Genomic DNA, 26,083 nt, shown 5'->3' with positions numbered 1-26,083 from the left:
GGAGGATCACGCTATTCCCCCCAGTTCCCCTCCCCCAGAACAGGCGCCCCGGCCCAACCAGAGGAGGCGCTAGTGCAGCGACCAGGACACATACCCTTAATCCGGCTTCCCGCCCGCAGACACGGCCAATTGTGCCTGTACGGACCCCCCACCAAGCCGGAGGTAACAGGGGGGCTCGAACCCATGACTGTCGTATTATTGGCAAACAGGGAATCTACCAATGCACTACCCGGACGCTCGCCTATGAAACTTAAAAACATTGAACATGGGCACAAATTAACTGCTATGGTCAATATTAAAATGAATCCACGCAGCGAATGAAATTACAAACCAGTGTACAAGTGCATGTCAGCAAACAAGACAATACATTGGTCATTCTTGTTTGTTCAACAATATCACTATGTGCAGCACATAGCAATATTAGTGCTGCCTTGATGCAGTTATGCAATCGGCTGACATATCAGAATGCAGCGGGGTCTGCTGCGATGTGATCCAGCCGTGATAGCTCTGCAAAGTCAATGAGTCTTTTGTTTTCCCACAGCAAGCTAATTACGCCGGCTTCCTTCCTCCCCGCGCCTGCTGTCCACTGATAGTACGCTCTCATCTCACCGCTCGTAAACATCCATCCACATCCGTCCACTCACAGCACACTGCACACACCTATTTAAGTATGCGCACGTATGCATCCCTGCACCCCACCACCCCTCCCCATGCACGTACATGTGTACGCAAACCCACTCAAACATTATATATACGCAAAAACAATAACATTTAGGTTTAACTGATGAAGGTCACTCAGCGGCGAGCCTGACAAACATCCTGTTTATGCATGGTGGAAACTCTGGAGAAATCGTATTTTGTGATACTGAGGTTAACACAGATTCTATTAGGAGCTACAATCACCTGTCATGGAGATGACTGTACATGCTAACTTCTTTCCCCCGGATTTGTCACCCGTTCTCTCTCCAATTGTACTCGGCCAATTCCCCCTGCTGTCCCGGTCGTGGCTCCACCCCCCCTGCCGATCTGAGGAGAGCTGTAGACTAGCACATGCTTCCTCCAATACATGTGCTGTCACCAGCCGCCCCTTTTCACCTGACAGCGAGGAGTTTCACTGGCAGGACATCGCGCATGGGTGGATCATGCTATTTCCCCCCACTTCCCCTCCCCCCTGAACAGTTGCCCTGACCGACCAGAGGAGGCACTAGTGCAGTGACCAGGACACATACCCCACCGGCTTCACACCTGCAGACACGCCCAATTGGGTCTGTAGGAACGTCTAACCAAGTCGGAAGTACCGCTACCGGGAATTGAACCCAGGTCTCCGCGGTGGTAGGCAAGTGCTTTTACCTACACTACCCAAACGCCTCTAAATGTGGCACCTTTGTGGCACAAAGGTGCCACATTTAGCATTTTAATATCAATAAATCATTACTACATTCATTTTGAAACGTTAGTATAATTACTGTAAACAATCAAGACAATCACAGAAAAGATTGGCAGACTCTACCAGCCTATGCATAGAGAGCCAAAGTCACGGCCCTTCTGGTAAGGCCCTATATGAACCAGCATTGGAAAAAATTAGTGGTGGTGTACGGCGAAAGACAATCATTTTTTGATCCTGTTTTAAATTGTGCCATGAAGTACACATATGAGGTTTGTCAATCTAAATGATAACTTGTCAAGAAAGTTGCAATTTGCTATAAAACTATACGAATACATAAATTACTACATAGAAATAAATACATGCTACTTAATAAATATATACTACTTTACATATTATTTACATTACTGTATGTACAACGCAGCCCTGAGCCAATCCCCTGCGACAGCTCTCATATGCTCAACCAGGCCACCAACAGTTCACCTACAGAGCCAACAGGTCTGTCGACGATGCCATAAACATGTCCCTCTACTACATTCTGGTGCACCTGGACACTGCAGCAACCTATGATGCCATAAACATGTCCCTCTACTACATTCTGGTGCACCTGGACACTGCAGCAACCTATGATGCCATAAACATGTCCCTCTGCTACATTCTCGTGCACCTGAACACTGCAGCAACCTATGATGCCATAAACATGTCCCTCTGCTACATTCTCGTGCACCTGGACACTGCAGCAACCTATGATGCCATAAACATGTCCCTCTACTACATTCTGGTGCACCTGGACACTGCAGCAACCTATGATGCCATAAACATGTCCCTCTACTACATTCTGGTGCACCTGGACACTGCAGCAACCTATGATGCCATAAACATGTCCCTCTACTACATTCTCGTGCACCTGGACACTGCAGCAACCTATGATGCCATAAACATGTCCCTCTACTACATTCTGGTGCACCTGGACACTGCAGCAACCTATGATGCCATAAACATGTCCCTCTACTACATTCTGGTGCACCTGGACACTGCAGCAACCTATGATGCCATAAACATGTCCCTCTACTACATTCTCGTGCACCTGAACACTGCAGCAACCTATGATGCCATAAACATGTCCCTCTACTACATTCTGGTGCACCTGGACACTGCAGCAACCTATGATGCCATAAACATGTCCCTCTACTACATTCTGGTGCACCTGGACACTGCAGCAACCTATGATGCCATAAACATGTCCCTCTACTACATTCTCGTGCACCTGGACACTGCAGCAACCTATGATGCCATAAACATGTCCCTCTACTACATTCTGGTGCACCTGGACACTGCAGCAACCTATGATGCCATAAACATGTCCCTCTACTACATTCTGGTGCACCTGGACACTGCAGCAACCTATGATGCCATAAACATGTCCCTCTACTACATTCTGGTGCACCTGGACACTGCAGCAACCTATGATGCCATAAACATGTCCCTCTACTACATTCTCGTGCACCTGGACACTGCAGCAACCTATGATGCCATAAACACGTCCCTCTACTACATTCTCGTGCACCTGGACACTGCAGCAACCTATGATGCCATAAACATGTCCCTCTACTACATTCTCGTGCACCTGGACACTGCAGCAACCTATGATGCCATAAACATGTCCCTCTACTACATTCTCGTGCACCTGGACACTGCAGCAACCTATGATGCCATAAACATGTCCCTCTACTACATTCTGGTGCACCTGGACACTGCAGCAACCTATGATGCCATAAACATGTCCCTCTACTACATTCTCGTGCACCTGGACACTGCAGCAACCTATGATGCCATAAACATGTCCCTCTACTACATTCTCGTGCACCTGGACACTGCAGCAACCTATGATGCCATAAACATGTCCCTCTGCTACATTCTCGTGCACCTGGACACTGCAGCAACCTATGATGCCATAAACATGTCCCTCTACTACATTCTGGTGCACCTGGACACTGCAGCAACCTATGATGCCATAAACATGTCCCTCTACTACATTCTGGTGCACCTGGACACTGCAGCAACCTATGCCAGGATCCTGTTTGTGGACTTTAGCTCTGCCTTCGATACGATCATCCCGGCCTTGCTGCACGAGAAGCTCTCCCACCTGGGCGTCCCCGACTCCTGACGAGCAGGAAGCAGCACATACTGTAATGCTTGGGAAGCATATGTCACCGACTCCCGGACCATCAGCACCGGTGCCGCCCAGGGCGGCGTCCTCTTTCCATACTTCTCCCTGTACACCAACAGCTGCATCTCTACCCATCAGTCCGTCAAGCTCCTGAAATTCGCAGATGACACCACCCTCATAGGGTTAATCTCTGATGGAGACGAGTCTGCGTACATCGCAGATCGACCACCTGTGGTGCAGTCAAAACTACCTGGAGCTCAATGTTCAAAAGACAGTGGCGATGGATGTAGACTACAGTTCAAAGTGCCAAAGGCAGCGTTCTACACCTCCACCGTCGAGTCCATCCTCACCTCCTCCATCCCCGTCTGGTATGCTGCTGCTGCTGCCCTCAAGGACATCTCCAGACTGCAGCGCATCATCCGCCATGCTGAAAAGGTGGTTGGATGCAGCCTGTCATCCCTTCAGGGCCTGCACACCGCCAGGACGCTGAAGCGGTTCTGAAAATCATGGCCGACCCCTCCCACCCAGGTCATAAACTCTTTGAGGCTCTCCCCCTTGGCAGAAGTCTGAGGTCTGGTGGAACCAGAACCTCTCGTCACAAGAACAGTTTATTCCCAAATGCCATCCACCTCTTCAACGAGACCCGAAAGCCCCCAGAAATAAGGACTTTATCACTACCCCCATACATGTTATTAGACCTGAGTTGTTATGGAACATTAATGAAATAGCTTTAAGTCATATTGTGTTGAATGTGTCTGATTAGCAAAAGCATCATTTTTCTGTCAGGCGGACAACTCAACATTCATACTCAACATTCAGAGATACAAAAATAAACCTTATTCATATACTGTAGTAGTTTTTTGTCTGTGCCTATAGCTCCATATTGCTTTGCCGTTCAAACTGACAGTATGCTGACACTTCTGACTCATCTTTACCCTGCTGCATTTATACACTCGCTATTTGTCTTTGTAGTTAACATATTCTAGTTAAAGAATATGCAGAATCAATAAACCTGCTGAGTCGTCTCTTCACCAGGTTTTATATAATGTCTTTATTCTGATCATATCTCTCTCTCTGTTTCTCCATTCACAGGTCACCACAGCATGTCATGCACCTAGTACCAACCCTGAGCTGGTGAGTATTTTCTGTGTGTGTGTGTGTGTGTGTTTGCATGCGTGCGTGCATGTGTGTGCCTGTGTAAAAAATGCCAAGAGGTTGAGAATCAAGGAAACATTCAGAGGTGTCTTCTTGACCTGTGAAATGCCCTTCCTAATGCAATGGCACTTCCTGGAATTGTGCTAGAAACACATGAGGAGCATAGGTCGTACATGGGAGGTCAAAGGTCAGAGGCTATAACCATAAGAGTTTCCTCTCCTTTCTCAAAGCAAAACCTTTCAGACACAATAATGATGATGATGATAAAAGTTATTATGAAAGTGATTGTGACTGGAAAATCCATAGAAAAAGTGGGTTGGGTTGAAAGTAAATGATTAAGACTCTCCCATCCCTGGATACTACTGAGATGCCCTTTACCAAGGCACTGAACATAAAAGGGAAAGAAAGAAAGAAAGAAAGAAAGAAAGAAAGAAAGAAAGAAAGAAAGAAAGAAAGAAAGAAAGAAAGAAAGAAAGAAAAACAGGGATAGATGGATCAAGAAACAGAGACCAACATCCAGAAACAGAGGGGAGAACCTTTGACACTATCCTAAATCAGTTAACCTAATCAAAACATTAATTAAGTTTGAGACAGATGCGAGAACATTCAGTTCCACTTGTTTTGCTGTTGTGAGCTTGGTTTGTTAAACCAGCTTTGTAGTCAAAGTGTGATTATTCTCCCGTCCTCTAGAGGTTGCTCCTTTACCAACGTCATAGACAAAAAGCTGTGATGCACTGCAGTACTGAAGTTCAAGTCATATTCGTTTCAGTAAAATCAGGATGTGAATGTTCATCTACGTCCAAAACTTTTGACATTAAAAACATTCTCAGCATATGATGGGGTATGACTAGAATAATGGTAGGAGTATGAATTGCACTTAAGAGTTAGACACATGTATGAAGTGACATGTCATTGCTCCCAGACCCGTTTTGCTTGCAAGATCAGCAATGAAATGCAATGAAATGATGGAAAATAGTCACATTCCAAGTCCTGAAACTATTTTTCACTTATTTACTTTGGATCCTGTCCTTTTTAAACGACCGCTGCAGCTTGTTAAACAGTCCCTAACTTTGTTTAGAAAGCTCTCACATCAGCCTAAGATGCTGCACTCAACTCATTAAGAGATTTTCCCTAACACATGGATCACTGTCACGCTGTTTGTGCATGTTCGTGTGTGCGTGTGTGTGTGTGTGTGCGTGTGTGTGTGTGTGTGTGTGCGTACGTACGTGCGCGTCGCACCCACAAACAACCCACAAATCTCTAACTGTCTCTCTCTCTCACACACACACACACACACACACACACACACACACACACACACTTTCTCTCTTTCTTGCATTCTCTCTCTCTCCATCTCTGCCGCTCTCTCTATCTCTCGAAGAGAGAGAGACTGTGTGTGTGTGTGTGTGTGTGTGTGTGTGTGTGTGTGTGTGTGTGTGTGTGTGTGTATATATATGAGTGAAAGAGAGAGAAGAGAAACAGACTGTGTGTATGTGTGACAGAGAGTGTATATATATGAGAGAGAGAGACAGCTTTTTTGTTAGGGTTAACAGGATGACTGTGTCTGGTGGATCAATGACAGACAGAGAAAAGAGTCTGTCTGTCTGTCTGTCTGTCTGTCTGTCTGTCTGTCTCTCTGTCTCTCTCACCATATTGTTTCTTACACGGTGTGACAGAAATAATGACTAACCTCTTGACTCTGTCTCCTTTTTCCCGGCAGCCTCCCACTCCTCAGCTCCCATTAAAGCATGTAGATACACCGGTAAGTAACGCCTCTTCATTTTCTAACATCGCTGCCAGCTCCATTAGCAGCAAGCAGAAACACACTAAAAGACACAAATGTCACCTTTACTGTTGAAGCGCCACCTACAGAAACTCAAGCTGCATCAACAGCAAATCCAAGGAAAAGGTGTTTGATTGACAAGGGATCTTCTGCAAGTAGCCTGCAGTACATACCTTATAGGGCTGGGCGATATGACAATATATTTCGTCTGGACGATAGAAAATGTATTTCGTATGATATGATGCTCTATCGTTTATATCGTTGTGTTGCAAATCACACTCTTTACGGCAATATTGTCCGTCATTTGGATGACGCTGTGCTTTCTTTTTTACTCACGTCCACAGTCCACACACGCACCAGACTGCGTCAACAAGCCCGTTGCGTCCCTTTATAAGTGGCACAAATCAGCCGTGAGTAGGCTAAAGAGCAGGGAGATGATACCTCCATTCCGTCCGCCTAGTCTACCCAGGCATTTGCGCTGTGTTAAGTCCGCGTTTGATCCGTATTTTTGCGTGTGTCCTAACGTTAAACCTGGCAAAACATCTCCTCTCATCATCCCAAGGAAATCCCTTGAGGGCTGACAACAAAACGTCTATCGTTAGCTTTAGCTTTTAGCTTTCCCTGTGTGAGTTGTGTTGGTTAACACATTGAGTGCCAGCGACGCCATATGGCGTCAAGAGAAATTTACCGTAGGCTGCCAGCGACGCCAAATGGCGTCAATAACTCCAAATTCATATTTTGACGGGGGAATGTCGATCTAAGCCTCTTACATCGCCTCTTACAATATGGGAGCTATTGAATGTGTCTAACCTATTTTACAGAACCCTTAGGTGGCGACAGTGCCCTCCCGATTAGACAAAGGCCAGGAGAAAAGAGAGAAGAAGTCATGAGGAAACGGAAATCGCCATTGATATGCTTGAAGCATAACGTCGTTAGCTGTGCCTGTGAACAGCAGTCATCTGCTGCCACAATTGAGCCCCATCCGTGTCCGCTGCGATAGTCCATCCATATGATTTAGTTGCCGACACGGCGACACCAGCGTCTTTATGAAAAGTTACATTATTCTCAGCTGGGAGCCGAGGACACGCTGTAAAAAAGCGGGGGGTGCAGGCAGCGGACTTTTCAGTGCAGATCAAACAGAGCAAACCGCAGCAGAGCAGAGACACTCGACTCCTCCCACCACGGAGGAGGAGGAGGAGGGGGGTGGGGCACGCAGGGCACTAACAGCATACAACCATTGACAGTACACACACACCCAGGCAGCAGCAGGCTCGCATTTTGTTCAACTCAAAGCAGAATTCATTCTGTCGCCTTTCTAACATAAAGATGTGATTATCTCAGAAACTAATTTCAGCATGCTCTTTTCGGTCGAAAACACTCTTTTTCAGAGGGGTGTATTTCCAAAATGGAACGGTTTATAAACACAGTTTTTTTTTTTAATGAAACAGAAGGGTTCAAAGTTTCATTGAGGCTATTGGTTGTCCATATAAGAGGAACACAAAAAATGATATGGCTATATTAAAATGCATTGCGGCCTATGTGGCACAGTACAGCACCTTTTGCCCAAGGGCCGTGGCACTCAAAGTGTTAACGTTGTTCTTCTTCTTCTACCGTTTTATTCTTCTTCTACTGAACATGTAGGTATTTTGACGTTGACTAAAGAAATACTGCCGCCTAGTGTCAGCTTTTAGATATGATTCCAAATTAGTGCTTAAATCAAACACATCAAATGCTAGTGTCCTCTTTGAAAATCGAACTGGTGGCGTGGTTCAGTTTGTGTTTCATTCTACTGCCCTGCAACTAATTATTATTATTTGTGTTGTAAAGAATAGCCAAGCTTATCTGTATTCTGAATGCATGTATCCTTTGTGAGGTTGGACAACATTTTAACTGGTTCAACTGCTACATAAATAAATGGCCATGTGGTCATTTTATATAAACTATAAATAGAATTTACAGAAAATATGCTATATCGTGATATATATCGGTATCGGGATATGAAATGACTTATATCGGGATATGAGATTTTGGTCATATCGCCCAGCCCTAATACCTTACAGTATAAGTAGCCTACAGTACATACCTTACAGTATAGAAGTAGCCTACAGTGCATACCTTAGTATACAAGTAGCCTACAGTCCATACCTTAGTGTACAAGTAGCCTACAGTACTTACCTTAGTATACAAGTAGCCTACAGTACATACCTTACAGTATAGAAGTAGCCTACAGTACATACCTTACAGTATACAAGCAGTCTGCAGTACATACCTTACAGTATACAAGTAGCCTACAGTACATACCTTACAGTATACAAGTACTTGTATACTGTAAGGTATGTACTGCAGGCTACTTTATACTGTAAGGTAGGCTATGTACTAGTACATAACTTACAGTATACAAGTAGCCTAAAGTACATACCTTACAGTATACAAGTAGCCTACAGCACATACCTTACAGTATACAAGTAGCCTACAGTACATACCTTACAGTATACAAGTAGCCTGCAGTACATACCTTACAGGATACAAGTAGCCTGCAGTACATAGCCTACCTTACAGTATACAAGTAGCCTGCAGTACATACCTTACAGTATACAAGTAGCCTACAGTACATACCTTACAGTATACAAGTAGCCTATAGTACATACCTTACAGTATACAAGTAGCCTGCAGTACATACCTTTAACCTTATAGTATACGGGAAAAGCTGTTGTTATACATTTCCCTGCCTGCATACTGTAAATTGTATCTCATTTATGCCAAATGCCACTAACTAAGCCCTTGCCTGAGTCTTCGAAGCATGCACTATAGACCAATTATACGCCTACGTCACAATGACAACAAACAGCGTCAGATGCGCAAGACGGAGGCAGAAAGACAGACTCCGCGCAGCCCTGTCAAGTAGTTTTCCAGTGGTCCGAAAACTATTCGAGCTAGATATGTCTTCGTGTTGTGCAGTGCGATGCCAGAATCGGAAAGCTATTGTAGCAGAGTATTCGGGTCCGCCTATTCACACTTGGTTAATAAAATAATAAACGATAGAGCCAGGCTGTAACGTTATAACCAGCTTCACCTTTATTCTCCCCACATATCCTGTTCTACGGCAACCGGAGGGAACATACACAGCCTCGCACACACGCAATAGAACACAACACAACACTGAACAGTCTGTTACACTATCAACAAAGCAAGGACTAAAGTTTTACCGAATCCCGTCAACTCATACTGCTTTTAATGCTAACCGTAGGTGTCTTTGGTTGCAAGCCCAAAGAGGAAATCGTTAAAAATGCCCGACTTTGCAGTGCTCGCTCATTTCATATCAGGTATGCTGTAGTAGGCTGCTAGTGACAGCCACATCGCTCGGTTAGTTAACAACCAAGTAACGTTAAATCAAATGTCATTATTGAGTTGAACTGATTGGAACGAGGACATCATTAAAAATGCCCGAAATGTAGTGCTCTTCATAATCAGGTAAGCTGCCTGAAACTGTAGGCTGCTCAGCCACATCACTCGGTTAGAACGACCAAGTAACGTTACATAATGTCATTATTGAGTTGTGTGCATTATCAACATAACAATATATCTTTGCAAGTTACAGAATAATTATCTACGCTATCCCCAGTTATAAAGGAATGCACGATATATGTATTGCTGGCCACTCTAGGCTTGGCGAATTGACAGCGCCAGTGCGTATGGTATGGGTCTGTAAGACGTATCCCATTAACCAACGTTAATTTCGATGCATAACATTGCTTATCACTAGGCGATAAGCTGTGGTAGTAAGCCGAGAACTGCATTTTAAAACTAAAATCTAACTGTGTGTCGCAGATGAGCACAGAGCAGTCCTGACAGCGGCGTCTTTCACACAGCTCTGTCTGTGTCAATGAGCGGCTCCGGGCTTTTTGCCTACATGATGCGCGCGCAGCTCCATGTTGACAAGCTGTATAAGGGGTCTATAACTAAGCCCTAAGCCCTTGCCTGAGTCTAAGCATGCACTAACTAAGCCCTTGCCTGAGTCTAAGCATATACTAACTAAGCCCTTGCCTGACTCTAAGCATGCACTAGCTAAGCGCTTGCCTGAGTCTAAGGGCCAATCCCAATTCCTATCTTAACCCTCAATCTTAACCCTCAGTCTCAAAAATGCGCACTCCCGCGAAGTGCTAGTGCTGTCCCGATTCTCAGTGTGTTGAGTTAAGGGTGAAGATTAAGGGCTGTATGGCCCTTACTTTTGAGATTTTCCAGGACCACCCTTGGCAGTGAGTGCGATCCCAGAATCCCTTGCGTGTCATCAGCTAGATCCATTCAGATAGATGGCGGCGAAAGGAGGAAAAAAGCAGCCCTACAAAGTTAAGTATTTCCTTGTTAATAGAGATGTAAAAAATACGATAACCATTGTATTAGCTTAGTTTAATGTCATTTTATGGATTTCTGTTTTGGAATCCTAACAACAATTGTTGTTGCTAACTATCGATAGTCAGTAGCCGTGCTGGTGCGGTCAAGCCATATTATTATTATATTATATTATAACATTGTTAACGTTGTTACGAAATGCCATAATTCTCGGTGGTAATGTCGTTGTTGAGTTGTTTTTATCAAGATACAGCCTACGTGTAATGTTTGCACGGACATTTTCGTAAGATGACCGGGCTAGTGTTATCTCCCAGGCTACGCACCACAAAACAAGTGGGGGCTAGAATGACCGTGCTTTCCGACGTGAGGGCTGGCTTGACTGCAGTGTTTATCTAATGATAGATCGTTAGATAAAAAGCATGGGAGATAACTGCAAACTATTATCACATGAACACGGTAGTCAGTAGTTACAACATCCAGCAGTGCCGATAACATGTTTCGGTTTAACTGGTGACCGTGTTAACTCGGCTACGTTGCAATGTTAGCAATGTTATAATATAATATAATAATAATAATATGGCTTGACCGCACCAGCACGGCTACTGACTATCGATAGTTAGCAACAACAAATGTGTTAGGCTCCAAAACGGAAATCCATAAAATGACATTTAAACTAAGATAATACAATGGTTATCGTAATTTCTACATCTATATTATCAAGGAAATATTTGTAGGGATGCTTTTTTCCTCTTCTTTTGAATTGACAGACTGGATCCGGAGCTTTGGCATATTGCTGCCCCCCACAGTCTGAAGACGTATCTGCCTTTAAGAATTGGGATTGGGCCTTGCACTAGCTAAGCCCTTGCCTGAGTCTAAGCTGCACTAACTAAGCCCTTGCCTGAGTCTTATAAGCATGAACTAACTAAGCCCTTGCCTGAGTCTTAGAAGCATGTACTAACTAAGCCTGAGTCTAAGCATGCACTAACTAAGCCCTTGCCTGAGTCTAAGCATGCATCTTTAGCTTCATATTAGTAAACCGAGAAGGGTGTGGAGAAGGGCAAACGGTTCCCACGGACTGAAAAATCCTGAAAAATAAGGGGAGGGGGAACCAATTGTATTGCAAAAAGCGAACTATCTAGCTAGCTACTGTAGCTAGCAGTCACAAAGATAATAATAATAAAATAAAATAAAATGTAGTCAGCTTCTCAAAGAGTGAATCCAGTCAAAATGGACTTCCTAACATGTACATGTAGATGTTTACTATTCCACGACGTATAGCCTACTATTTTCCTAGCTTGTTATTGAGATGTTTTCCCGATGAGACAAGAAACAAAAAGATGACTGCAAACGACAAAAGCTGCCCTGATGTCCCGGGCCGCACCCCTTCCTCTCTGATGTCCCGGGCCACACCCCTTCCTCTCCTCTCCCTCCCCTCTTTCATCGTGAGTTACAGTGATGAGTCAGTATTTGCGTCGGACGTTAAGACTATCAGCAGAGGTTCACTACGTTGACTCAGAGCCAGGTTATAAACACAGAGATGGCTCTGTATAGCCTACACTGATCTGTGTAGACATAATTCACATTCTAGTCAGAGAAGGAGAGGAGAGACAGATCCACAGGGTGGTGAGAGGAGGAGGAGGAGGAGGGTTTGTGGGGTTGGATGGAACAAACGAGAGGGTGCTGAGGGAGAGACAAGATAATGATGCGACTGGATGATGAGTTTCTTAAAGTCGAGCCAAAATGAAAAATGTCTTTTTAACTATTTTAGATCACATCCCTGGTCATAGAGTGCACCTATTTAACAATTTATGCAACTAAAAACACAAAAATCCAATTTCTTTGGTTTTTCACATCAAAAGTGAACCATGTTGTCTTCATTCATAACAAAATCTACAGTGTGCTTACATTAGATAGTACTCTCAAATTTGAACCCAATTCCAATTACAACCAATAATATCATGACATGACAGCTGTCAATAAATCTTCATGGCTTAGGAGAGAATTCCGAGCAGGCAACATGGCTGCCTACATGGGCAGATTTTGCTAGCCCATAAATGTTAATATACTTACCCAATAATTGTGTAACATATAAAATACAATGAATGGTAATGTCTTAATTTAATGTAGATGCAAAGGACATGTAATTGACTCATTAACTCACATTCCTGGAGGGAGCCAACCACTGCTCCTCTGCTCTGTGGCTCAGTGCAGTGAACCTAGTTAGCAAGTATGCAGTCCACGTATTTACATTATAATGTGTTTGTACATAGACTGTTATTGAAACGTGACCGGTAACTTTCAGATTTGTGGGGAAAAACACACATGGAGCAACACAGGGAGGGGAGAGGGGGGAGCAGCAACATTGTTTTTGCTACAGGAAGCATTAAACCTAGTCATAATTTTGAGAAACACGCTCTAAACATACCACCAGCGTAACACATGACTTCCAGTTGTCTCATTGGTTTTTGTTCACGGTTAATTTGATAATGAATATGATATATCAATGTTTAAAGTGCTACGCAGCTCCTTTAAGCAGCCAATTCACATTAAACAGTTGTGTCTGTCAGGTTCTGCTCCACATCTAATATCCAAATGATTTTTTTTAACCATCTGGTAGTCTCCCTCTTATCAAAGCATACAGAGCCGCAGGAATGAGTCCGGAAAACATTGATGCTAACACTCCCGGTTCTTCACTGTTTTCGCCTATGGGATTTTTGAATGGGTTTTTGGCGCGATGCTTGAAATAAGGTCTGTGGTTAACTCAAGCTTATTCAAACGCGAACCAGTGTTCACCAGGATAATCTTCACACATGAGGACCACTTTTATGAGTTTTTAAGCTTTTACGTGCCGTTAAAAGGGCGACTAGCTAGCAAATGGCTAAATGAGACTACACTGTTGAGTCGACAGGGATATTATACGTCAATAACGTCATCACTTATTGACAAGGACGAACACGGAAATTCTCTTTCCCTCACCTGGTTCAGCCCGGGGTAATCAGTGCACAGCAGCGCACACATCAACAATCAGAATCAGAATCAGAAAGACTTTAATGATTCCCAGGGGGAAATTGGGACAGGTTACAGTAGCTCGCACACAGAACACAACATAGCATAAAATAAACAGTAGTAAAATGCGATAGTAAGCAAAAATAAGCAAAATAAGTAGAGTACGTGTAAAGTAAGCAAAATAAGTAGAGTAAGTATACATTACGTGACAATTGCCGTTATTGCACACTGGACTTATATTAAGTCGGCTTGCCCTTTACGTTACACGTGGCTCAGCCAGGCACAGTTAACCTATCGGCTGGCTCAGTCTCAGGGAGACTGAGCGTCTCCAAGGTGCTCTTTTAAGAGAGGCATTAAAGAGTCCGATGGCCACAGGCAGGAATGACACTCCAGGTTGAGTGGTGACGTGACGTGGAGCCTATGCGACACTGTGTGTAGTTCTGGATTAGCTTAGCATGAGCTTTTTACTTCTAGGGCTCGCATTTACGCTTCACAACTCATGAAAGTGGTCCTCATGTGTGAAGATTATCCCGCTGAACACTGGTTCGCGTTTGATTAAGCTTGCGTTGCCCAGAGACCTTATTTGAAGCATCGCGCCAAAAAACCCATTAAAAAATCCCATAGGCAGAAACAGTGAAGAACCATGAAGTCCGGGACTTCCGCGTTCCGACTACAAAAATACGTCATCCCTGCGGCTCTCTATTCCTCTTCCATGATCCCGTCACATTAGGTTCCTTCCATTTCTTGTTTCAATGAAATGGTCAGATGTTCATTGGTCTGATGTTCATTGGTCAGATCCATGCAGACTGGCTGAACTTCAAAGTAAAAGCCTTAATTTGTGATTGTGATATCCTGGCATCCTCTGCCTTCATGCATAAATGTAGGAATCATTATATATGGGGTTTTCCGTCTATACGTGTGTGTGTGTGTGTGTGTGTGTGCGTGCGCGCGCGTGCATGTGTGTGCATGGATAGAGAGGGGAAGTGGTGATGGAATGTTTATTTGGTTAGTCCATAGGATACATCCATGGTGGTTTTGGGTCAAAACGTCCCATCGTGACCATAATTGAGTCAGTGTGGGGCCTGTTGGGGTCATCCAAGTGTACACGCTGGGAACTGTTTTACACACAGTTCCTGGCTCAGCAGAGGATACAGAGTGAGGGGGAGAAGAGCAGACACACACGTACACCCCTAGACACCGAGTAAATCAAAAACACCGATGTGGGAGAGAGAGATGAACTGGCTCAGCTGCTGTAAATTTTTATTATTGCCTCGCTTAAACTGTCAGAGAGAAGAATGGAGAGCAAGGAGGAAACTTAGAGGAGATATAATGCATTTCAGTCCGTATTTTATACATTGGTAACTAGGACTGGGTATCGCTACTCAATACTTTAAAGGAACACGCCAACATTTTAGGAGATTCGCCTATTTGCCATATTCCCGATAGTAAGATGAGAAGATAGATGTCCTTCTCTTCTGTGTGTGCAATCTGAGCACGTAGGGCTCTATTTCTCCCCTGGCCTTAAAGTGGCCTTAGGCGCTAAGCTGTCCTTAAACGCAAAAAACATGCTTTACACCTGCCTACCGCTGACTCGGGAACATAGCGTCATGTTTTTACGCCCCAAAATGCGCTTTACGCTGAAGAGGCGTGGCGCAGTGCCAGAATAGGCCAGAATGGGCGTTTCGGCCTTAAATACCAGCCTAAAGCGATCTTCTCAACGGGCGTTAATTTTGCGCTTAGCGCTTTTCAAAACCAGGCCTTATTCAGTGCACCAGGGATGCACCCACGGCGTTATCCTATTTTGCGGACATGCCTTTCCAAAGCAACTCTGTTGTGTCTGCATGCTCGTCTGATAGACTTCTCCCTCTCTCTCTCTCTCTCTCTCTCTCTCTGTCTCTCTCTTTGTCTCACTCGTACTCTCTCACTCTCTCTCCCCCCTCTCTCTCTCACTCCCTCTCTCTCTCTCACTCTCTCTCCCCCTCTCTTGCTCTCTCTCACTCTCTCTTTCACATCTTTCCCAGTCATCTTCTCATCCCCTCCTGACTTACATGATTTTTGCTTCTAGGGCTTTTCGCAACCGGACTGGAGTCGCTCCGTGGATCGGAGCTTGGAAGCGAAGAATGTGATTACTTTACTGGAGATCACCAATGGCACACTTAAAAAGGCGTGGTTAAATGGTTAGCGCCCCGCACTCTGGCTTTAGCATCAAGGAAAAATGAGGGAATGCGTGTGACCACGCCTACTAATAGCGCTGCGCACAGCCATAAACGCATATTTAATGCCAGGGGGAAAAGAGAGCCCCCAGAGTCTATAAGCCTGACGACTAATATTATTTCCGCTGTAGAGCGGACATCCCGCCCCTTCCGTCATTGTTTACTGACCAACGATGTCTCATATGCAGCTATTTATTATTATTATTAGTCGAACTGACATCTGGACCTAAAATCAAAATCATCAATTGGACTGTAAACAATAACCGCGGCGCACGGAAGCGTAAGTCTTGGTGTGGACATCCACTATACAGCGGAAACCCCGACATGTCAACCGTCTGTCCCAGAGTCATAGTCGTCAGACTGATCAACTCTGTGTTCCCAGATTGCTCTGTGCGTGCATTAGCAAGTGCGATGCGCCCCTCCTGCTAGTTAGCTTAGCATAATAACTGGTAGTCAAGGGAATGTTAGCCTACCCTCGTTAAGTCGTGAAAAATACACATTCCAACAGCGCCAAAACACTCTCATAGACTCTTATGTATAAAAAAAAAAAAAAAAATGATCGAATTTAATGGACATTAAACACATAGCACATTGTTCATACATTTTGGATATTACTGTAAATTGCCTGCACAGCCCATATTTTCCTCGCAAGAACATATAAAGACATTGAAACTCAACGATCACTGTGTGTAACTACACGTTCCCACACTGTGGGAGCCCTGGGTTTCTGCAACAAGTCCAGTCCCATCGAGGCAGTGTTGGGCAGTAACGCGTTACTTACTGTAGTAATGCCGCGCATTACTGTAATTAGTTACTTTTTCAGTAACGAAGTAATATAAGGCGTTACAATTTCCAAAACAGTAATTATATTACAGTTACTAATCCAAGTAATGCTGTGTTACTGCATTAGATCATTGCCCGCCAGAATGCAGTGACATAGAAAACTATGTAAAAAGAGAAGAAAAGAAAAACTAATCCTCACGGACTCAGGTAGACCTGTCGCGCCGACAGGTCAGAGAGAATACGCGTTCAAAAGCTGGAGGTATTCATGCCATTATTTTGAGTTTGTCTCAGTCAAAGAGGCAAAGAACATTATTAAACTATGTGGGAGCAGCTTGGCAGATGCTACAGTGTTTCCCACAGGATTTTGAGTATTTGTGGTGGGTGACCGCAGACCCCCTAGGGGGGTGCGGGGGCATGTCTCCCCGCGAGATTTTTTTAAACATTTTAAAGTAAAATGCATGAATTTGGTATACTTAGAGAAAGCTTAAAGGAACACTCTGCCCATTTTCAACCAGCTTTGTATCATTAGAACATCAGTAGTATATCAGAAAACTGTAAACTGTTTTGAAGTCTGTCATTTAATTTGACAGTTATTGAGTGTTAAAGTGTGGACCAGTGACATCACTGGTCCACACTAACTCAAATTAATAACTCATTAACTCAAATCAACTCTCAATAACTGTCAAACTAGATGAATGACTTCAAAACCGTTTACAGATTGAGAGTTGATTTGAGTTAATGAGTTATTCATTTGAGTTAGTGATGTCACTGGTCCACACTTTAACACTCAATAACTGTCAAATGAAATGACAGACTTCAAAACCGTTTACAGTTTTCTGATATACTACTGATCTGATCTGATGTTCTAATGATACAAAGCTGGTTGAAAATGGGCGGAGTGTTCCTTTAAGAGCAAAATTAAAAGGCTAGATCTATGAAGAACATGTCATCATTACTGTGCTGTGGGTTTACAATGACAAACTAAATTTCTCCCTATAGGTCAGGGATACTCAACTTGCTTTGCCACTTTTGTGAAATGATAGAAGGCGAGGGGCCAGTTAATAAACAAACAATATAAATTTTTCTGTAGCGGATTGTAGGTTTTTGGGGTGTCAGCCGGAGTTTAGGCTGACAGTGTTGTGCACACCCGATAGTTAGTTAGGTTAAGTTAGTTAGGTTAAGTACATACATAAGTGCCTGGGTAGCGAGCAGATGGCGGTATTTGACAATTTAGCAGCTAAATCATAGATTATTGAAAGATATTCCATATTCCAGACTGAAATGAAACAGAAGTATTGGCCAGAATGACATGAACATTTATTGGGCACTTATTCAGCGGATATCTTGCATGTTGCGTTCAGGTGCACTGTATAAAAAATATATATATATATATATATATTTTTTTTTTTTGGTCAACATCTTATTGTGGCGGTCAAAATATTATTGTGGCGGCCCGCCACAAATTCCTTTATGTATGGGAAACACTGTGCTACCTATTTGCACTGTTGACTCGCCCTCATATTGATGCATCATAGAGAAAATAGCCACGAAGAGCAATGTCAAGCTGCCACAGAGAAAGACGTTTGCTAGCTACCTCGAGAGAGAATATGCGGGGATGGAGGCTAAATTGAAGGCGACGCTGGGTGAGGTAGACTTGGGTGTAACAGTTCACTGGATTAACAGATACACTTTGGGTAAGTGTTGTACACTTTGTTACTTTCTAACCTGGTCAAAGCCTTCTGACCGTAGTCAGACGGCCCAGGGAATGTTGACAGATCATCATCACTTTAAGTAAAGTAACTTGTATTACTTTTTTAAGGAGTAATCAGTTACTAATTACTTTTCCAGAGTAACTTGCCCAACACTGCATCGAGGACAGATGATATGATGAGGATGTTGGAAATAGAAGCAATGTTTTCAGTGCTTTTGTGGCTATCTCAAGATATTCAGCCTGGACTTTGATCCAGAATGCTGTTATGATGTTATGTCAAGCTGACTTCTCAGCCCACCCTCATTTGCAAGCAACTCATCCAAGTTGAAATCTTTTTTTTTTTTTTACAGTGTATCTGTGTTATCATCCTCATTAGGTCAGGTCTGTATCTGTGTTATCATCCTCATTAGGTCAGGTCTGTATCTGTGTTATCATCCTCATTAGGTCAGGTCTTTTGAAAACAAAAACTCAAGTGACATTTCTCAAGCTTGCTCGCTGCAATGTCTGATGACCTCGCGTGCAAGTGTGTTGTGGGTGTGACGTGTGACAGGGCTGAGGAAAGGTGCAGGCTGGCAGCACCGCACAGACCTTCCATGTGACCAATCATGTAATTACCGCACAAATAGCCAAGGTGATTCTCTCTAATGCGCGCCAGCGAGCTCTCTCTCTCTCTCACACACACACACACACACACACACCTTTTTTTTCTCTCCCTGCTGAATCATCCTCGTGGCCCAGCAGCTAATGCTTTGCGGACCAGCATGGTCTGTGGCCCAGTGGTTGGGAACCACTGTTTTAAGGTATCGATTGAAATAACCCACTGCAATTAGTATCGAAATGTCCCCAGTAAACCGATACCTGCATTCAAACCTTTTTGTACACACATCTAGAAAGAAATTACAATTTGTTTGGTTTTGCTCACAGCCAATCACCGCAAGCGTTATTTGATTTAATGTGACGTGTGATTGGCCCACTACCGCAGCAGCTACAACCCAGTCTGTGGTGGTGAAGTCGAGCGGAATGTATGTGAAGGAGTTGACAGTTCAGCAAGTAGAAAAACAAAAAAGGTATCGAATGAAGTATTGGTTGGTATCAGTGTCACTTTAATGGTATTTTCTTTTTTTTACCCAACCCTATTCGTAACTGATTACAGCATGTAGCTGACTAGTATAAGGTTGTTAAAGGCATGTAAGGTCAAATTTCACACACATACACACATACACACACACTCACACACACACACACACACACACACACACACACACACACACACACACACACACACACACACACACACACACACACACACACACACACACACACACACACACACACACACACACACACACACAACAGACAAGCAGATAGATACATACATGCAGGAAACACAAACACATGGCTCGGGAAGGAGAAGGAGGTGGGAGAGTCTGAAATAACGAGAGATAACGAGATTGAGGGAGGAGGAGTTCCAGAGAACAGAGTGGGCCGGCCAGAGAGAGAAAGAGAACGAGTAAGCAAGAGAAAGTACCGGTACACAGAATGGGAGAAGACAATCGAGAGGGAAGGGAGAGACAGACACCCGTCTTGATTTGTTACATCATCTCTGATTGCACGCAGCTTTGGCCCACATCTACTGGAAGTGTGGACTGTAAGGTCTTCTCCATCACAAGGACCAGACTGGAGTTTCTCTGAAGATCTATTTAGTGATTGCCTGATTGATAAATAAAATGGCAGTGGACATACAGGACACTCTTATCTGCTTACAGAAGAAGTTTCGCCTGGAAGTTTGAGGTTAAATGATTAGTTAAAAAGAGAGTGTGGGTTCCTGATCAGAGCCATGCCGATGGGCATGTCCATCCTGCGGCGCATTGCCTCTATGCGTTCATCCTGGAGGCGGAGCACTGGGTACCTGCACAGCAAGGTAGGCCATGCCCACACAGGAAATCCTCAAAAGTTGCTTAGTTTGAACTTTTTGCTGTGCATATGCAAAGTGTCACGTAGGGTTTAAACGGTGTGATGGCACATATATTAAGTTCCATGCTGAACAATTACTCCATGTATCCTGCTGCTGCTGCTGTGTGTGTGTGTGTGTGTGTGTGTGTGTGTGTGTGTGTGTGTGTGTGTGTGTGTGTGTGCGTGCGTGCATGCGTGCGTGCGTGTATTTCTATGAATTACAGGTGATGGTTAGCTGTATTAAAACACTCAGCCACAGGTTCATTTTCAGTTCAAAGTGAAAACTGTGGGTGTACATGGATTAGAAAGTCCTCTCCTGATGCGCCTGTTTTTCACTTCCCACGGAATTCCGCGTGGCGTTTGTACTCCCTCAACACGACAGATTGTCCCGTAACACCCCCCGCCCGACGCCCCCCATGTGAACAGACTGTCTCATTTTGCAAACACCAGCGTCCCTGGTCCTGCTAGCATCTGGTTCCTGTCAAATCACTGTGAATTATGTTTCCCATTCTGGCTCTTTGAGGAGGTGTGTGTGTGTGTGGGGGGGGGGGGTCATCTCTTGTCAAACAGTTCTACAGCAACATGGAGAGCTTTGGGTTGTGTGTTTAACCCGAGGGGGGAGTTTCGGTTGGTCGCATTGATGCCAATGCGGAAGTGCCAAAAACGGTTTACAGCCAGGTTAAAAAAAAAGTCACTATAGCTAATTTAACCTTTCATGACAACTGCACAAGGGTGAATTTTATATATAACGCAACCGTTTAGAATAAAATAGACTAATAAAAAAATACTTTTTGGACATGATTGACAGGTCGCTTATCCAGTGATCACGCAGCTCACTGATCACGGACCCAATAGCTGGCAGGGCTGCAGCTCTGGGAAGCCCCCTCTCCAAATATGGCTACAAATACATCACTTCTAGCTCCAAAAAACAAGATGGCAGCGGCCAAAATGCCAAACCCGAGGCTTCCAAACGGGAGTCCACAAACAAATGTATGATGTCACACTCACACGTCCATCTTTTTTACAGCCTGTGGTTTAACCTCACACCATGTTTGGAGAGCCATCTTCTCGAGCATCGCCGGGTAATCGTTTGACCAGTTACAGTTAGCTCCTGCTTTTAACAGGACACTGCTCTTCCTCTGGGCCACCAAACAGCCAACTCTCTAGCATCTGTTAGGCATTGATTATCCAGTATATTTAGTCTATTAGGCAGTGATTATCCAGTATATTTAGTCTATTAGGCAGGCAGTGATTATCCAGTATATTTAGTCTATTAGGCAGTGATTATCCAGTATATTTAGTCTATTAGGCAGTGATTATACAGTATATTTAGTCTATTAGGTGGTGATTATCCAGTATAATTATTTAGTCTATTAGGTGGTGATTATCCAGTATATTTAGTCTATTAGGCAGTGATTATCCAGTATATTTAGTCTATTAGGCAGTGATTATCCAGTATAATTATTTAGTCTATTAGGTGGTGATTATCCAGTATATTTAGTCTATTAGGCAGTGATTATCCAGTATAATTATTTAGTCTATTAGGTGGTGATTATCCAGTATATTTAGTCTATTAGGCAGTGATTATCCAGTATAATTATTTAGTCTATTAGGTGGTGATTATACAGTATATTTAGTCTATTAGGCAGTGATTATCCAGTATAATTATTTAGTCTATTAGGTGGTGATTATCCAGTATATTTAGTCTATTAGGCAGTGATTATCCAGTATATTTAGTCTATTAGGCAGTGATTATCCAGTATAATTATTTAGTCTATTAGGTGGTGATTATACAGTATATTTAGTCTATTAGGCAGTGATTATCCAGTATAATTATTTAGTCTATTAGGTGGTGATTATCCAGTATATTTAGTCTATTAGGCAGTGATTATCCAGTATATTTAGTCTATTAGGCAGTGATTATCCAGTATATTTAGTCTATTAGGCAGTGATTATCCAGTATATTTAGTCTATTAGGTGGTGATTATCCAGTATATTTAGTCGATTAGGCAGTGATTATCCAGTATATTTAGTCTATTAGGCAGTGATTATCCAGTATATTTAGTCTATTAGGTGGTGATTATCCAGTATATTTAGTCTATTAGGTGGTGATTATCCAGTATATTTAGTCGATTAGGCAGTGATTATCCAGTATATTTAGTCGATTAGGCAGTGATTATCCAGTATATTTAGTCGATTAGGCAGTGATTATCCAGTATATTTAGTCTATTAGGCAGGCAGTGATTATCCAGTATATTTAGTCTATTAGGCAGTGATTATCCAGTATAATTATTTAGTCTATTAGGCAGTGATTATCCAGTATATTTAGTCTATTAGGCAGTGATTATCCAGTATATTTAGTATGTTAGGGAGTGATTATCCAGTATATTTAGTCTATTAGGCAGTGATTATCCAGTATATTTAGTCTATTAGGCGGTGATTATACAGTATATTTAGTCGATTAGGCGGTGATTATACAGTATATTTAGTCTATTAGGCGGTGATTATACAGTATATTTAGTCTGTTAGGCGGTGATTATCCAGTATATTTAGTCTGTTAGGCGGTGATTATCCAGTATATTTAGTCTATTAGGTGGTGATTATCCAGTATATTTAGTCTATTAGGCAGTGATTATCCAGTATATTTAGTCTATTAGGCGGTGATTATCCAGTATATTTAGTCTATTAGGCGGTGATTATCCAGTATATTTAGTCGATTAGGCGGTGATTATCTAGTATATTTAGTCTATTAGGTGGTGATTATACAGTATATTTAGTCGATTAGGCGGTGATTATCCAGTATATTTAGTCTATTAGGCGGTGATTATCCAGTATATTTAGTCTATTAGGCGGTGATTATCCAGTATATTTAGTCTATTAGGCGGTGATTATCCAGTATATTTAGTCTATTAGGCGGTGATTATCCAGTATATTTAGTCTATTAGGCGGTGATTATCCAGTATATTTAGTCGATTAGGCGGTGATTATCCAGTATATTTAGTCTATTAGGCGGTGATTATCCAGTATATTTAGTCTATTAGGCGGTGATTATCCAGTATATTTAGTCTATTAGGTGGTGATTATCCAGTATATTTAGTCTATTAGGTGGTGATTATCCAGTATATTTAGTCTATTAGGTGGTGATTATCCAGTATATTTAGTCTGTTAGGCGGTGATTATACAGTATATTTAGTCTGTTAGGCGGTGATTATCCAGTATATTTAGTCTATTAGGCGGTGATTATCCAGTATATTTAGTCTATTAGGCGGTGATTATACAGTATATTTAGTCTGTTAGGCGGTGATTATCCACTATATTTAGTCTATTAGGTGGTGATTATCCAGTATATTTAGTCTATTAGGCGGTGATTATCCAGTATATTTAGTCGATTAGGCGGTGATTATCCAGTATATTTAGTCTATTAGGTGGTGATTATCCAGTATATTTAGTCTATTAGGCGGTGATTATACAGTATATTTAGTCTATTAGGCGGTGATTATACAGTATATTTAGTCTATTAAGGGGTGATTATCCAGTATATTTAGTCTATTAGGTGGTGATTATCCAGTATATTTAGTCGATTAGGCGGTGATTATACAGTATATTTAGTCTATTAGGCGGTGATTATACAGTATATTTAGTCTATTAGGCAGTGATTATCCAGTATATTTAGTCGATTAGGCGGTGATTATACAGTATATTTAGTCTATTAGGCGGTGATTATACAGTATATTTAGTCTATTAGGCGGTGATTATACAGTATATTTAGTCTATTAGGCAGTGATTATACAGTATATTTAGTCTGTTAGGCGGTGATTATACAGTATATTTAGTCGATTAGGCGGTGATTATACAGTATATTTAGTCTGTTAGGCAGTGATTATCCAGTATATTTAGTCTTTTAGGGGGTGATTATACAGTATATTTAGTCTGTTAGGTGGTGATTATCCAGTATATTTAGTCTATTAGGGGGTGATTATCCAGTATATTTAGTCTATTAGGTGTTGATTATCCAGTATATTTAGTCTGTTAGGCGGTGATTATACAGTATATTTAGTCTGTTAGGGGGTGATTATACAGTATATTTAGTCTATTAGGGGGTGATTATACAGTATATTTAGTCGAGTAGGCGGTGATTATACAGTATATTTAGTCTATTAGGGGGTGATTATACAGTATATTTAGTCTATTAGGTGGTGATTATCCAGTATATTTAGTCTGTTAGGCGGTGATTATACAGTATATTTAGTCAGCTTTTTCCCTCGGCAGCACTGTCACAGTGAAACAGCCTGGCTTAGTTTTTTTCACTCTTCCCCAGTAAATAGCTAGATACGGAACAGGCTAATATAGGAGTGTGTTGGAGTTCTATCAGGAGGATCTGATCTAGAACATACTGACACTGTTTAGCTTTGTGCTTCCATCTTCCCCTCTCTCTCCCTCTCTCTCTCTCCCTCTCTGCCTCTCTCTCTTTCTTTCTGTGTAAGAGGGGCTTGTGTCTCTTGTCTTCTCTCGCTCTCTCTCTCAAAAAACATTTTCACTTTCAGTTCTGTGATCTGACTTTTCTGTTATAGCTTATGTCAGATTGTAATGCAATAACATATGGAGGCCTCATCATCATTACCAGATGGAGTTTCCTTATGATGACTTTCTCTCTCTCTCTGTGTGTGTGTGTGTGTGTGTGTGTGTGTGTGTGTGTGTGTGTGTGTGTGTGTGTGTGTGTGTGTGTGTGTGTGTGTGTGTGTGTGTGTGTGTGTGTGCGTGTGCGTGCGTGTGTGTGTGTGTGCATGCGTGTGCATGCGTGTGCGCTGTCCAGGGATCGACGAGGTCCTGCAAGAGTGTGGAGACGAGACGAAGGCAGTCGCGGTAAGACACAACAGTCACACCACAGCATTGTACACTCACTTGACTTCATCACACAAACAGCATAGTCTCTGTTCGTCTGGTTCAAAACAATACAGTGGCCAGCTGGTCAGAAAGCTATGCTGTTTGTGTCAAGTCTTATTTCACATGAAAAGCAGTGGGATAAAACTACAAAACAGAAATACGATAGATTAAGTCATCAAATATTTGCCTCCCAGCACAAATGACATGTGACTTCAAAGACCTGAATTTCATACAAAAATGATCTACACTACAGTATTTCTTTAAGCTCAGTTAAAAACCATTCAGCTTACTTTGAGTCCTTGTTCAAAAGAGAAAGACAACGTGAAAAAAAGAATCCTTGTGTTACAAATGGATTGGTGGGAGAAACAGAAGACTTGCCGGGCACTCAGAGAGTGCAGACCTACAGTACGGCCAAGGCCAATTGCTTGTTCATGAGGCTTGTTGGTGAGCCCGATCCGGATCCACTCCAAAAGGTAACGGGTTCTTCCTTGGCCCATGCTACACCCTTCCACCAATTAAAAAAAATGGGCCAGTAGTTTTTCCCTAATCCTGCTAACAGTCAAACAAACTGCAGGGAAAACATAACCTCCATGGCGAAGGTAATGAGTTCTGGTACAGGGGGGGGGGGCTCCAAACAGTTTCAGGGGAGGCTCAGTGAATGGAAGTGAAAAGATATTTCATTCGTTATCAA

At 42.8% G+C, this 26,083-nt stretch overlaps 1 protein-coding gene across 1 annotated transcript in view; it reads left to right on the top strand.

Moving 5' to 3' along the window:
- tns1a (tensin 1a) overlaps window positions 1-26,083 on the top strand; it is a gene marked incomplete at both ends in the record, with an annotated part of 239,012 nt that overhangs the window by 128,038 nt on the left and 84,891 nt on the right. The window contains 3 exons of the mRNA XM_083634038.1: window positions 4,647-4,688; window positions 6,430-6,471; window positions 25,322-25,371. Of these exons, the coding sequence (XP_083490164.1) occupies window positions 4,647-4,688; window positions 6,430-6,471; window positions 25,322-25,371 (134 nt within the window). The remainder of the gene's footprint in view (window positions 1-4,646; window positions 4,689-6,429; window positions 6,472-25,321; window positions 25,372-26,083) is intronic.

Source organism: Poromitra crassiceps (genome assembly GCF_964638095.1).
Source record: "Poromitra crassiceps genome assembly, chromosome: 3".
NCBI lineage: Eukaryota > Metazoa > Chordata > Actinopteri > Beryciformes > Melamphaidae > Poromitra > Poromitra crassiceps.
This window is presented reverse-complemented; position numbering and strand designations above follow the sequence as displayed.